This window comes from Haliotis rubra, unplaced genomic scaffold, assembly GCF_003918875.1.
Source record: "Haliotis rubra isolate DU_JTF1 unplaced genomic scaffold, ASM391887v1 Scf80, whole genome shotgun sequence".
Taxonomy (NCBI): Eukaryota; Metazoa; Mollusca; class Gastropoda; order Lepetellida; family Haliotidae; genus Haliotis; species Haliotis rubra.
In genome coordinates, this window is record NW_025767524.1 from 1565686 (window position 1) to 1582110 (window position 16425).

Below are 16425 nucleotides of genomic sequence, written 5' to 3' on the forward strand. Positions count from 1 at the left end.
ATCCCTCTAGCCGTGATACCGCTGGAATATTGCTAAAAGCGGCGTAAAACCAAACTCTCAGTCAGTCCATGATTATGACTATATGTTTAAAAAGGAAGAAAAACTCAGAAACAACTAACAACTAGATAAAAGTTTATTTAGAATATCTATGATCAAACAATGCCATGTCATGTGCGCAGCAAGTATTTCACTAACGAAGTGGTTTCCTTCCTGGTGTGTAATATCTTGTAACAAATATAGATAACAGTTCCATAATATAGGTCTGCCATAGAACATGAATTTTTACACTGTAACATGATTTGTGAAATGATCATGGTAAAATGGGAACAAGCAATCTATTTTAGCCAGAATACATTTTCTACTGAGCCAAAAAATACCAATAATAAAAGCTTAAAATCTTTCAATGATGCCATTATATATCAGAACTGAAACAGCCTGAAGATGGAACGTGTGAAATTTCTACATGGACCAAGATCATCACATTAAAAGATGCAAACACTGTTCTTCTACCCAGTATGAGGGATGAGAATTTCATAAGGCCAAAGGGTCATTTTTGTGAATCGTCTAAATCTGTTGACAATTGTATGAATGTGCTTCAGCAGATTTAAAGTTTTTTAATGGTTGCGGTGTTCATGATATTGTCATTTCTGAGCCAGTTTTAAAGGTCTAAAATGCCTAAATATCAGGAGTTTCAGCTAGAGTCACCATAGCTTCAGCTAGTTTTTCTCAAAGCTTCATTCTCATCCCTGCAGTATCCACACTGGCAATTATCACACTTACACTATGCCCAATATTTGGTGTCCATGAACTAAATATTATGATAAAGCCATTTTTACTTAAGTGGTTGACATATATTTTTCAAAAGTACTGGTAAAAGAAACAAATGTAAGCAATGGGCGCTTCCTGTAAATTCAAACAGTTACCTCCCTTCCCCTATCCAGTTCTTATACAGTTGTTTTCAGTTTTATATTTACCTCTTCACATTTTTGTTTTGGAGTAATATATTTCTGATATATAATGCCTAAGTCTTCCAAAGCATCTTAAACATCTCAAAGCATTGTATGTAATCTATTTCAACCATAAACATATAATTGTTGACTTCAGACTTGAAAGATATATAGAAATAGTTTCCTTTGATGCAAGTTGTTTGGTGATCATATTGAGATGATGATAAGCTCCAAGAACGTGCATACATGATGTGGTCCCTTTGGAGTGACATGAGAAGCCTTAGAGTCGGCCAGTCGACTGTCAGCAAGTTTAACTAGTTCAATGTGCTGCCAAATTTCTAGAATTTATAAAAACTGATAATATGAAAACAATGGTTCAAATTGACAATGCAGGATACACTTGAACTTCTGTACAATTTCATTTGTTGTTGAAATTCAGGACAACAGTACAGCAATATCAATTATACAGAGTGTTTTAAGTCCCCCCACAAGCCATCTGCCAACAAACCTGTTGAGTAACCAGAAACAATTATCTCATCAGTGGTCTTGAATTTGACCACAAAAAATGACTTTGGGATGAGCGTTCTTGCTTGCTAGATATTTCTATCAAGGGTGCTAAATATGTTTAATACGGTATATTTTTTGATAAGTTAAAATGAAGTCGTGACAAACATGTCACTTCCATGGCCGTATCCAATAAATTCTTGAGAATACATTTATCTCCACACACTCTGTCCCTATATAAACAATATCCATGGCAACAGTTGAGGTGTCTTATTTACCAACAGTTTACTGGAATCCTACATCATAATAACAAGAAGACTTTTAAAATTATTTTTTTTAAAACAAAGTTTGAAATTATCAAATTCTAGAAAGTACTAAATGATCTGCTCATTGAAATAAGGACAATACACTTGATAGGTTGTTACAACAGAAACAAGAAACACTGCATGTTGATTTAAGTATGGTACATAGGCTTATATTGGTAGTCTGACTCACACTTGAAAGCACCTTTTGTTTAACACACATACAGAATAACAAAAACAGTCACAATTAAAACACAGCCAGTTAAAGTATTTTATGACATCTTCATTCACAAAGTAAAAATGAAAATAATGGTATAGATAATAAATATATTCAAGATTAAGTAACATCATGTTATTCAGGAACAACAATCATGACCACTTCATTACAAGGAACCAACCTCAAGCATACATTCCTGAGAGATTTGCATAGATACAGACAAGAAACAAAGCACATGGGTAGTAGATATAATTTCAGATTGACGTCACAACCTTATCGAAGTGTATATATGATACTGACAGAACTACATACATGTATTCTAAGTTGTTTAAATTTTGAAATAAATGAATGTATTTTCAATTCAGCTTGAATTAATTGATGAATACAAATATAACACAAAAACATCTAAGGACACCGTTGACAGATTTCACCATTTAGTGGGTGTGTCAACTGTAGTTCACTCCTATGACTCACAGGTCACCAGGTGTCTGTTTTCTAGTATCCACAGTACATGCACATGGTGACTATTATGAATGGCAAGATGAGAGGATTCATAGCAAATCACAGAAGAAAAAAAAATATTGACAGAAATCTTAACAAAGCAGTAAAATAACATAAACATGGCTTACAAATTCATCTAATGGACCCAGTACCACTGTTGATCTTTCCATAGTTATAAAAATACTGAAAGAAATCACAGGTTTCTCCTGTGTACCAAACATTTGTATATGTTTAAGAAAGTGGTCTCTTCATAACCAATGAGCAAGGGATGATATGTTTGTTCAGTGCATGACAAGGAAGGAAGTCGCTATTGCTTCACAACCACAGTGGTGGGTATACCGTGTTTGAAGTGAGGTCATACAGTCCTTCAACTAAATTGAAACAGGTAATCTTTAACTTTCAAAGTAGTCTATCAGGACCATTTGACAGGGTTTATCAGCCTACTCTGTATGACACTGATCTTTTCTAAAGCTTGAAACACAGATCCACATGCTTCATAAACTTTGAAATGTCCTGTTTCTTTTCTAATGACTTGAGCAGTGTTATAAAGTAAAGGCTATTTATGCAGTATTGTAGTTTTTCAATCCCTGTCAATAGTGTAAACTTTTGACATAACAAAGATGCATTTTTTTTGTGTTTCCTGGAGATAAATGATGTATATTTGTTATTCGCTGCCATTTTTATTGATGTCAAGTATCCCTAATCCAAGTAAGTCAAGGCGATAACCTAAAGCAATAGAGTTGAGCCATAAAGACCCACAGAGGATCTGGTGGTAGGATTTCACCACGCAGACAACCCCTGATAGCTGATCCCAGAAGGAATATGGTATTATCTTCTACTGAAACACATACAGCACTAGGAGAGGAATCAAGACTATCACCTCTAACCTAAATCCACAACACCCAATGAAATAAAATTAGGGACTGCTCATAATTTATGGCTGGGGTTGGGGTGATGATGATTTTTATGGAAAAGCGTGTACAATGTGAATGACAACCCCACACACACCCCCCCCCCCCCAATTTATGCACAAAATAAGTGACGTCCCCCTTGCATGTGTACAAAATCAATGACCCCCTCCTCTTCCCATAATTTCTAAGCATAATCTACAAATATTTTTGTGACCCCCTAGCTCACCAGAACAAAATGGGTGAACACCCCAACCCACCCCACCCCACCCCAAATCATCAAACACACCCACCCACACACCCAAAGCCATAAATTATGAACGGTCCCTTACAATCACAAACGTGACACACAGAATATGAACTTCAATCATGCGTAGCATACACCAGTAGGACTATTATATCAAGTAACACCACTACACCATTTACACAGACTGTTACACAGTACATGGGGCACTGCTGCCTTTCCAGTAAACTTACTCACTTCACATACAACATCCTAAACACATGCTGACTCACCAAATTTCCAAGGCAAATATTTTGCTCTTCAAAAGAATTACACTGCATCAAAAGGTATTTTGGAGGCAAGTACATATTAGTCTCATTTATGTTTTCAGAGTGATAAGGAGTCATTTTGTAAATCTATCACATGCTACAGTCTCTTGACATGAAAGATCAAATATAATGAAATGAAAAATAAAATGAAAGAATCAAGCTTTAACTTCTATTGAGTACCATACATTATCAGATCATCAGCATATCTTCGTGAACATCTGTCAGGCAATGTTCCTAAGAACATTTACACACTCATAAAACATCCAAATAATATCGGTATAATAAATAATCACTTTGGGTACTGGTTGTATCTTGAAATTATTGAATTAATTAATCAAAGACTACAAGAAATTACAAAATTTGGCCAATGATCTTTTAGATCATGGTAAGCATTGCAAAGATGATACTTCTTGTGGTATAAAGCCTATAGTTTTCATGTGGGGAGGTGGGTTAACATGATGGTATGAAAACTCTGTATGATTATGGTCTGGGTTTGAATCTTGGTCCATTCAGTCCCTCTCATACTTGACTTTGTTTCAGACATGTAAACTCTGAATTCACTCATTCCATCATTCCACTAACAGTTCCACAAAAATAACATAATAATCAGTTGATAATTATACAAGCAGTCTACATGCAAATGATGAAAAACTGTTTTCTACAGCAATACTGACTTAGCTTAATACAGTTGAGCCTACAAACATACAGTGCGAGATTCTACATGACTATTATACTAAATATTAAAATCAATAGGGTGTCAAGCAATAGATTGGTCAAATCATGCAAAAACAATAATCTTTTTCTTTAAGCCATACAGTTACATTAATACAACATCACCATTAAATAATTCACAACATTGGATGATAGCAAAATTTGTTATGACCTAGGATATTCACAATGAAATAAAAGCAGAAAGCCACTTTAACATATCATGTTCAGAGTAGATGGAATTATCTTCGCATGAAAATTCATCCTCACATCAAATGAAAAATGTCACTGAACACAATTTTATGCTGATCTGAAGAATCTCTCTCACAGAAAAGAAAGCTGGGTCATAGTTTATGATTAACTCTTGACTTTGTATATGGACTTTGGCTGAAGTGTCTGTTAGACATTATCTCCCCTGTTGTAACAGATGGCTAGACAACACTCTTGGAGATGTAGTGAAGAGCAAATGTATATACACACATATACTCATATATCATTTAAAGAGGCTGGCAAAATGCCCATTTCATATTTTGCTTTGCTACAATTTCATATCCAATAAATTAAAAATAAATCTTTACATCTTTCAGTGAGTCAGTTAAATAAAGTAATTCTTCCTCATAAACAAATGTTATTCAAGTAAAATTTCAATATCTCAATTCCTGATCAAACGATATTTGCCAAGTCCACATCGAAACTAAGAATGTCATTTTTTTGGCACAGCGCCATATACAGCCTGCACGTGAAAGGTGATCTTCATCCATGATGTAAGAACATATTCATGCTCCAGTTCTCTAGAGACAGTGTTAAGCAGGTCACTTGTCTCTCCTAAATGACAGTGATTTGAGGATTCGAGCTGAACGCTGGTGGGTTGGACTAGGGGAGCCTGACGACAGTGAAATCTCAACATCGATACCATTCTCCAACTTCAGCCATGTCACAATGCCACTGGCATCACAGTCTACAACACAGAAGAAATAACAGTCAAATATAACATAGTACTATCCTAACAACATAGTACTATCCAAATACAACAGTTCAAACAAAGCATAACTATCCTAATAACATAATACATGTACTAACCTAAAAAAAACCAGTTCAAACATAACATAATACTGTCCTTTTAGACTTGATATATGTATGTGGCATGTATTTTCTGTAATGAATATGCATCTACTACAGTGCATATGGAGGTTCTTGGATGATGGTCTTCCATAATCATGTCTTGCAAACAAGAAGTTCACCTGAAGGGGCACCTGCTTTGTGTGCTATTTTTAGCATTGTGGTTAGTTCACTTATTTTAATTGCACCCAGTTATTAATTGATGAAATACTTCATGTTTGACATTGGTCTGATACTATAAACATTCCCGAGCCAAACATGTGAAGCCCATCTGTGAAATAGGAACACCATAATTTAACTTGCCTAACGTGTAGATGATGTAGCTTTATGAACTGCAACAAATCATTTATCATACAAGGGCACAAAACTGGTTTGATACTTTTGCCAGCAGTTACAAAGTTACCCTATATAAAATGTAAGGATTGTATGGAGTCTTCATGCAATGCTTGATGATGACCTCTATTTCATTTAGATCACTTACCAGCTAGGAGGTCCTTGAGAGGAAAACCTTTTGTTGCCAAATGATCTTTACTGGACTGCTTCACATCAAATATGAGGACATCGTCACTCGACACACCGTGGCCTCGATCAACCTGCAGCATGTGACAAAATAATGTGAAGTCTACATATACTTGAAGTTTATATGTCAACATTGGCACTTAACCCACATCATATATACTGGTAAGAATGTGGGTTATGATTATTTTACTTCTTGAATGTTACCCAAGGGTAGTACAAACAACCTTCCGCCAACATTTCCATAATGAATCAGATATACCCCATAAGCCAATCTTGTTCAAGTTCATATATCTACCATGGCATAAATGAATGTACATGATAATTAGTAATGTTGCATGCATTCATGTATTTTATATTTTGACCCCCCAAAAAACAGACAGCAATACAGTAGATAGTCCAGTCCAGTAGGAAGGAAGAGGTATCCATGGTAACATAGGAGTGTTCCCTACCTCGAATGTCAGGTTGACATCTGGATGGGAAGAGCTGATGATGGGGGACTTGGCGATCACACGGGTGTTGGAGAACAGCTTGAGTCGACTACTCCGGCTTTGACTGAAACAGACAACTACAACATCAGCACGCAGGAACTGGAGAGACCAATAACATCATTCAGAATCACCCCTCAAAAGGGAGACTGGTTTCTACGTCCGTACAGACTAATGTTTATTTCTACCGTCAAATTCATGTATTCAGCATCAAAGAATAGAGAAGTAGTACACTGGACATAGCCGTGTTTATACATCTGTATTTGTGATGCTCTGATACCAAATCAGCATACAACAATAATTGATGGTGATCATTATTAGAAGACCAGATTGACACTGTGTTGAATGTCACATGACTAGAGTATTGTATGGCTTCTGTGTGGTATTTCTGTACCACTACCATCATTCCATTCGTGACCAACCCGTGTTATTCCAGGACAAGCCGAATAGCGACTCGTGCCCCTCTGGAAGGATTTCATATTGGCGCATGAACATCAGAACTACATTAAACAAGAACGGTAACTCTATCCCTGTTTGATTCCAATGTTTCTTAATACCACCAAAGCACTCGTACATTGTATTGCTGTTTTTTTTGTTTCAACTTATTTATTTTAAGAATTAAACCATTGATACAACTAAAATGAGAAAAACATACATGTATTTGTTAAAGACATAATCTAATGTAATTATTACCAACTGTTCACCTAATATTTCCAATTATATTAATTTTCTAAATATGGTTTAATAATCACAAATGGGAATATTTTTATTGAATATACAAATAAAATAATTTTCCCGCTACATTAAATCCCAAAGCAGATACTCAAATATGACTTTAAAATATTTCTCAAACTGAACATTCATGTAACGTACAATAACCACAACAAAATCACTAGAAATACACTCAGATTGACCCATGAGATCCGTTAAGTCAACAAACTCACGTGCGTGTATTTGAATCTCGCTCCATCAATCGCATGATTCTTATCAAAAACTTCACATTAGACAGCACAATTCTGTTAGCTACGTTCTTAGTACTTTCAATAAGACGATATATATTTTTCATGATTTTTTAAACAATAAAATAATGCCATAAACGTTTTAAGTAGTCAGGATTATTTTTCTCAAAGCACTGCATCCATTATGCGCGTTCTGATTGGTTTGTCGTATTTTCGCACATAACAAGCATCGATAGGGGGACGAGTCTTCTTGTAGGTTACGGAAAGGGGCGAGTGGTGATGAATGCCATCATTCATGACAAGGAATGCCGTTTCAGGAATTTGTGTTACATCAGCAGAGCTACTCACACATTAGAAAGATAGAAAACATATTTACATAAATTCATTGATTTAGGCATCTTCACATTTGTTTAAGAGAGATATGGTACTTGGAATAAAGGATGTATGGGCTCTCTTAGTTTTCACAATTGGAACTTTGTAGCTGCAGCCTGAAAGGAGGAGGTTGTATTCCGAATTTAAGTAGTGAGTATGGTCAGATATGATTTTGACAGCTTGATTCACGATTTGCCGCTCATATATTGATGATAAACATTCAAATCTGACTCCAGCGATTTTACTTGCAGTGTTAACAATTTTGTCTCTTTTAGATTTGAGATGAACTGAGAGAGACCCGTAACAACAATGGAAGGAAAACGTTAAAATACTCTGAATAAATGCTGCATAAAAAGATGACATCACAGATGGGTTAACATTAAAAGATCATTAACATTAAACCAAGAAGCCCCTTGGTTTAAAAAATCACTGAGGTTTAATAACATAAAAGTCCTCATGTTTATGGCTTGCTTAACGGAGTGTAAACTCACTGTTCGAGCCTGACTTTACAGTAGATATCTCCGTCCACTCTGTCCAGTCCTCGCAGCTGCATGACCTTGCCCTTGACACTGTACAGCTTATCTCCACAAATAGAACTGTCTGGAAACAGGACACACGACAGAAGTATCAGAATATGACCCCAGAAGTAATACCCACCAACAGTCAAAGGCCAGCAAAGGCAAGCATGTTTAGATGTTCAGGTTATTTCACTGCGCATAAGTTCCTATCTTAAATGACAATAAATGATTACCTAGAGGTTTTAACAACTTGACCTTCTCTGAAACAGCAAAACATAGACTAACTGTTAACAATAACGCATTACTAGGATGTTTTAACAGCTTGACTTTCTCTGAAACAGCAAAACTTGAAGTAACTTTTAATGACAAATCTTTATAATGTTTTAACAGCTTGACTCTCTCTGAAACAGCAAGACTTGGAGTAACTGTTTCACTTCACTTTATGAGAATCATTTCTTCAACTGTTAGAATATTTTGTAAATTATTGTAAATTATTATCACAATTAAATTAAATCTTTCCAAATATCCAACTTTGCTGTGTCTCTTGGTGTACACCACTGCCATTCCCTGTTGAGTTAGCACTGTATCTACTGGTAACAACGGCATGCTGGTTTAATTTATGTATATGTGTGTGCTCGTTTATTCAGTACACTGATGGATTGATCTACACTGGGGTGAATCATGCAGATTTCTACACTAGGCATACAATATCGATCTACACTATGTATACAAAATCTAAAGTTCATATTGACAACATAATGCCAAAAATAGAAAAACTAATGTATAAATATATCAAGGACTGATGTAATGTTTAAAATTTAATCAAAATAAACACCAAAAAGAACAATGTATTTCAATTTAATAATTTTTCAAACAACTCTTCCGAAGCCTGTCAAACAATTTACTCAATCAAGAGAGGGTCCATACAAAACTAAATACCCTGAAATTCTTTCAGTTTTGTGTTAAACTGTCCTCAATGACTAACTGCACGTCCTATTACTGAGTATATCTTGTCTTGTCTACAAACTAAGTTCCACTGAAAGGACCTGAAATTCATTAATTTGTGTCAAAGCTAACGTCTGTCCATGAGACCACTGACAAACTTGATCTCATCCAGTAGAATCGTCCAATTGACAAGCTTGCCAGATTTGTTAAATTATACGTCAATACTTGTTGGCAGCACCATCCAAAGTCAGTATTGAAATGACTGGATAGACATGTATGCTGAGGAAGCTGTATTGGTTTCACTAAACTGATCTGATAATGATATGAAAACTGAGCAAATCCAGCACCATACACGATTCCACTTCTAGAATCATAACAGTCAGCAGTAACATTCAACAGTGACAGCAAGGTAGAGTCTGCAAGCTTCATGATAGACACACGAGCAACAGGGCCTTTGTTTTAGCTGCATATCTCACATACTATCAGCTGTGTTACCAACACTTGTCCTTATTGTTTGATCAGCATTCTAGAAGTTGCTGAGTCAATAACAAAGCATGCGACTTTATGGACAACAACTTCTTGCTTACTGCATACAGCAACGTTTGGTGTAGATTCTTCTGCTTGATAATGGTGTAAGAATCTACACTGAGCAATGCTCTGTGCAATATACAAGAAGTTGTTATCCATAAAGTCATATGTTTCATTAACACTCCTCCATTAACTATGCCCCAGTTACCCAAACACCACATACGGTACTCCCTCCCATCTAAGACCCATCTAAATGTTTGTGAATTCATACTAATGATATTTGTTGCATCTACATGTAGTTTCATTGGTTACTGTCTGCAAAGCATTGAATCAGTATTGACGTTATAAATTGTAAAGAGGTGGAAACAGAAATAATTGTTTCCCAATCAGCCCAAATTCAAAACTGTATCTTTGTGACTGGGCCCTTTTGGCTTTACACGTGGTTGAAAACTCAGGGTGCTAATTACATACAACGGCAACATCCTATTGAGTGAATTGGGTCAGAGACCATATCATCTGATTGGGTTAAACATTACTCTGAACACTGTTTCAGCATGTCAGACCAGAATTAAAACCCTTGATCATAGGTTTCTGGCCCAAATTCTAGCTCCTTAAAAATAATGCGTACTTCTATAGCGCTAAATTCCATACACAAAGTGCATGCTCAAACAGACAGTTCATTATTACCCAGGATGACCCAAGGCTCCTGTGAGATGCTAGAAGGTTATAGTCACGTAACTTATCCCATCAGATACCCATTTTCTGGTGGGTGAACAGAAGCAGTTTTGAACAAACTCACTTGCCTAAAGTGAGACCACATGTATCACGTGTGCTTCACTGTGGGGACAGAACTGCAGTCTTAGAAACTCTCAGGAGTCCATCATCAACTTTGATAGCCAGAGGGTAAACAAACATCATACTGAACACACTGACTGTGTCGGGTTTATTCAGACAGCAGGCAAGTCATGGGTGTTACTACTATTTTCCCATTTGAATTATCCCATTTTAAAACTATCAATTTTTAATCTGTATTTAATTAAATAGATTATTTTCCGCTTACAGCTGTAGAACATGCCCCTAAACCAACGATACATATACATGGTACAGGAGAGGAAACAGTGTAGAGTGGACAATATACTGGACAGGAAGAAACAGTTGCTATAACTCACCTGTGCGTTACACTGGGTTACATTTTAAATATTTCACCTTTACATTGTATGTTTTCAGCCCTCTCTTAAAGTGACAACAACAAGACCTACAAAACTCTTTAAGTTTCTATTAAGATATTTTTGATGAAATGATAATCTACTAAAATGTTATGTATGCATATTTACAAATATGAAACATCTGATTTCTTCATTCTATGTATTTGGTTTATTTTTATGATACAACAGTCCATGAATATCATGAAAAGGCTCATATTTTCACCGATGTATGCATCTGAAACTTTCCTTTGGCCATATTTGTGTCCTAATTGTGACACGTTGATGCCTTTCAAGTGCATTGCATAGAATGTTACAGCCTTTTCAGGCTCTCACTTCCAATTTAGACTTTGTTCAAGCATGTGTGCAAGAACTGCAGATGAGGGGACACTTTTACCATCAGGCTAACCTATAGCAATAAGCTAGAGGAGCCCCTTACACATTACAGTGAGTGAGTATATTTTTATGCCGCTTCTAGCAATATTCCAGCGATATCACGGCTGGGGACACCAGAAATGGGCTTCACACACTGTACCCATGTGGGGAATCGAACCCAAGTCTTCAGCTTGAGGAGCTGACGCTTTAACCATGAGGGTACCCCACCGCCCCTTACACATTACAGCAAGTATGCTGATGAGTTTGTAGATCACGGTAACTGTGTATCTGATCAGATAATCACAGATCCCTGCCTGTGTTACAACAGGTTACATGACAACAGAAGACTACACATCTTGACAATGTACCAATGAATTATTCAAAGGAAGTTAACAAAGCTTAATAAAGGGAATAATTTGTAATTGTGAACTTGGATATCACTGTGTATGATATAGCTCAAAGGCAACAGGGATAGAACATGATTATATTGTAGTTTGATTGTCATGCCACGACACTTCAAGAACTGCACACAAGACATGGTAAACATTTGCCAGTCAAGGGTTGTTTGAGAAATATCAGTTATTTTTCCAATTACCCTATGAATAATGTATACAAATATATTAAGTTAATACATCGTGTAAAGAATAAAAAAGAAGTTGACTTCCATAAAACGTGTCATGTATTCAAATATATATTTATGTAAAACTATACAATTAGTTGCACCAAATTACAAAGAGGTATATGAAATAAATAATTGGTTATCTATAGAAATATATAAATGGTTATCTATAGTTGGGTGCAAATAGGATGATGAAAGAATATAAAGCATTAAAACAATTGCTAAAATGACTCATCAACAGCAAAATGAAATACATAAGCCAGAACAATTTAAGAAATTTCAAAATATTTTTGTAAACATTTGAAATGGTTCCAAAGCCTTGACACATCTATGACAAATTTAGTAAATGGCAAAAGAGACAACCCTTGCTTGGCAAAAGAAAAAGAGTTTATCCAATCTCACTAAAATCTGATTACAGTGCTCATGACCACTACACAAGACCTGAGGACATCCCATTACAGGCCACCTCAGAAAGAACTTGTCATTACCCAGTGAACCAGCAGTCCCCATTAGCCAATCAGGAAGCAGCTTTTGATGGCCCAAGTTTCAAAGTGGCAACTACAATTCTAGACTATGCTTCCAAAGATACTTTGGAAATAAACAAAAGAAAATTCCTTAATGTCCAATAGACAGACGAAATTGCATCACTTTGAAGCATTAGATAGAAGACAATTTGGATGGAATCAGTCATACAGCCAGTAACTGTAATTCAGAATACCCCATGTAAATCTTATGAGATTGGATGATTAGAAAACACATTCTGACTGTCACTTCCCCAATCTGGTAAGTGAAGCTCTGATTGGTCGGATAAATAATGGCATGTGACCAATAATGGGACATGACCAGATGTTTGCTGTCACGAGCACCAAGATCTGATTTTACAAGATTGACAGTTTAGCTAGAAGCAGGGACAGTCCAAGACAGCTTACCAAGGGTGGTGTCATGAGCTGATGATGCTAAATAAGGGAAAACACGCAAAAATAATGAACTGAGATAGGATGAGAGATGGCAGAATAACTGTTATGACCGTCTGAAAGGTGAAGAGGGAAATCAGGAAACTACGCACATCATTGAGAGACCACATAGTCCTGATCAAAATCTTTATATTAACAGTTAGGCCAATACTACAACAGGAAATTATTTTGTGCAAAGAGAGAGAATTTGTAATTTCTAAAAGAAAAGATCTATGTTGGTGATATTGGCTTATTCTATACAAGATGTGCATAGTGACTAATCGGTGGAAGCCATATTGTAACATAATGCTGCTATGTCTGTGTAGAAAGCAACATGTCATGATGTACTTTCAGCAAAGGAGATGCTGTAGTTGCTGGCGATGATACTTACTGAGGGATATATTGTCTCCTGGTGACTTCGGCAGCACAGCTAAAGAGTTGATTCTGTCCAACACAAACATATAATCACTTAGAATTCAGTATTGGATACCACCAGGGTAAATGTAATAATCAGTTCATTAAAAAAAAATACATGACTCAAAATTTTGTAAGCAGTATGACACAAAAGCAAATGAGTAACAGTGTTTATGGAATTTGTCCTGTCATACAGAATTTGAATTCAGTGTATCCAGAACTGTTAGCAGTAATGAAAACTGGCTTCATTTTCTTCTTCAAAAATGGTAGATGGTAACACAGCAAGATGCTATTTCCTGTACAATTGTTAATGAATAGTTGACAGTGAAGAGGACCTCTGTTGAAAATCTGCAGATATTGTGATGACACAATATTACTGTATTAATGTGATGACAGCCAAAATACACTGGGTTTTTGGAAGTGGTGTAATAGAAGGAGGATAATTGTAGGAATTATACATAATACATTCTACTTTTTTTAAATACAATTCCCTAAAAACAACATATTTTTGCTAAGGGTTAAGAATAGGTTAAACTTAAATGGTGTTTGCATTGTAGTGTTGGGAATTGGTTGAAATCTCACAATTGATGATTGGTTCAATACCAACGACCAATCATCGAACAAAATTGGTTAGCGTTATTTTTTAGATTTTCTTATTCAGGTTGTAGTTGCAAATAAGTATAAAGAAAAAAACATTTGGTTCTCTGTTGTTGTTTTTTTGTTTTATTTAGAAACTGCACAAATTACATTTGCAAATTTCACATCCAGTGTAAAATGATTCAGTTCCATTGTAATATAAACTTCCCAGATTCTTCAAGAAATATTCAGTCATGACTTTTCAGAAAGTGAAGTGAGTTTTCTAAGAATTAAACATGGACAACGTCCTAAATATGTTCCATCATCAAGTATTTCAAACTCTATTACAGTGGTTCCAAAATCGTTTGTGTTCGATTATGAGAACATGTGATCGATTGCTTGGTCGTTTGGCCACTGCGACCAATCTTCGATTATTTCAATTAATCGGAACACCACTATTGCATTGCATGCCAAAACAACACTCCTCCTTTTTAAGAGTGTATCACATCTTCCCAGTCAGCTACATGTACCATGAACCATGAACCATGAACAAATCAGGTGACATTTGACCTCACACATATGCCCAATGCACTACAACTTTGAAAAAGGGAGGTTTATGGCTGTAGATAGTGTAATATGTTCTCCCAGTTCAATGCTATCAATTCCTGTTTGTGAAGACAAATGCCCAGTGCAGCATAAATTGAAACAGTAAGTCCTGTACCTCAAGCTATAGTAACTACAAAGCTATGAGCACTTCGGTCTACTGACAGCACTTCCAGTTTAGGAAAATAAATGCTTAGAGCAGTACAACTTTGAAACCGAAACTCCAACGCTGTGTTACCTTGACCATCAATGTCATCCAATCTCATGCAAGAATAGTATTTGGTAGGCTGATGATACAATTATCAAATCTCCATACCACACTAAAATCACTTCTTGAAAGAAGCTATTTCCAAGTTATTTCATGAGTGAATGACCTTCAAAGTGAACTTGACATTTGACACAACCTAGTGTATGAAAATGTCCAAGATATTTTATGGATTAAACTTCTGTTTTATTTCCCCTCACATCGGGAACCATCCAGTTCACCTGATGAAGGGACCTGGAATGGTCCCGAAAACGTTGTGAAGGAAATAAAAAAAAAGTTTAATCCATAAAAATATCTTGGACATCTACGTACAACTTCTAAATGCCACTAAAAGACATAGTATAAATTATTATATTTACTACAGCGGACTGCTTAATTATAGCCTGTTCTTGCCATATCATGCCAAACACCTGAAACCATTCAGCTATTGAAACAGAAACCATCAACCATGAACACTTACGACTCTGAAGGCCTCAATCCAGGAAGCTGCAGTGTCAGACTGTCTTTACGGTACATGTTGAAGCTCTGGGTCCCACGGCCGCCCCTGCAGTCTGTTGCTGTTGGTGCTGTTGGTGAGGTCGGAGTTAGACCTCCGTACCTGTGCACTGGGCATCGTGGCTGACAGTCGTTGAATGGGTCCCTGCTGTGGACTGGTGGCCATCAGGGTGTTGGAGGGGAGGTGGACAGAGTTGAGGTACGTGTCGTCCACAACCATGTCTGGTAGCACTGGCTGTTGATAGACATAATGGATACTTTTCAGAGAATTCATTATAGCTGCTTGGTAGCTAGTATTTGGCCATAAGTCTGAGTTAATATCAGTAAAATGTCCCAGTTGGAATAAATATTCTTCCTAATTCATGTTCGTATAGTTATAAGTAAAGTTATATTATTTCCCTAGTATTTAGCTCAAAACAGGATAAGAGGATTCAATGTTAGTTTTTTATTATGAAATCGAATGTAAGGTCCACATATAACAATAGATTTCTCATAAAATCAAATGCACATTATTTTTATGAAGTGCCATTTTAGTGAGACAGTGATTTATCAAACAAGTAACCAATATTGTTTATTAATTCAGTAGTCTGAAACTCATTGAGCTTTGACAAAATAAATATTGATGCTATGAATGACACCCCAAAACACTGGTGGATGACAAGTTGTCAATGAAGTCAAACCTAACTGTTTCATTCACCTCAGGCAACCAGCATTGGTTGCTGAGGACCCATTCTAAACTGGAATACACATGCAGTTAGAGTAAGAAATATTGGTTATACAAGTATAGCTAGCGATAATAATATCACTTGTTGACACTCCACATAGTCATAAATATTATA

The 16425-nt window shown here is 36.1% G+C and overlaps 1 protein-coding gene across 1 annotated transcript in view; it reads right to left on the reverse strand.

The window, feature by feature from the left end:
• Nucleotides 1-3680: 3680 nt before the first annotated feature.
• Nucleotides 3681-16425, reverse strand: part of LOC124261541 (uncharacterized protein PYUK71.03c-like) — a 75222-nt gene continuing 62477 nt past the window's right edge. The window contains exons 24-29 of the mRNA XM_046695855.1: nucleotides 15601-15821; nucleotides 8845-9044; nucleotides 8585-8693; nucleotides 6727-6829; nucleotides 6240-6351; nucleotides 3681-5597 (exon numbers count right to left, since the gene is read on the reverse strand). Of these exons, the coding sequence (XP_046551811.1) occupies nucleotides 5452-5597; nucleotides 6240-6351; nucleotides 6727-6829; nucleotides 8585-8693; nucleotides 8845-9044; nucleotides 15601-15821 (891 nt within the window). The 3' untranslated portion in view covers nucleotides 3681-5451. The remainder of the gene's footprint in view (nucleotides 5598-6239; nucleotides 6352-6726; nucleotides 6830-8584; nucleotides 8694-8844; nucleotides 9045-15600; nucleotides 15822-16425) is intronic.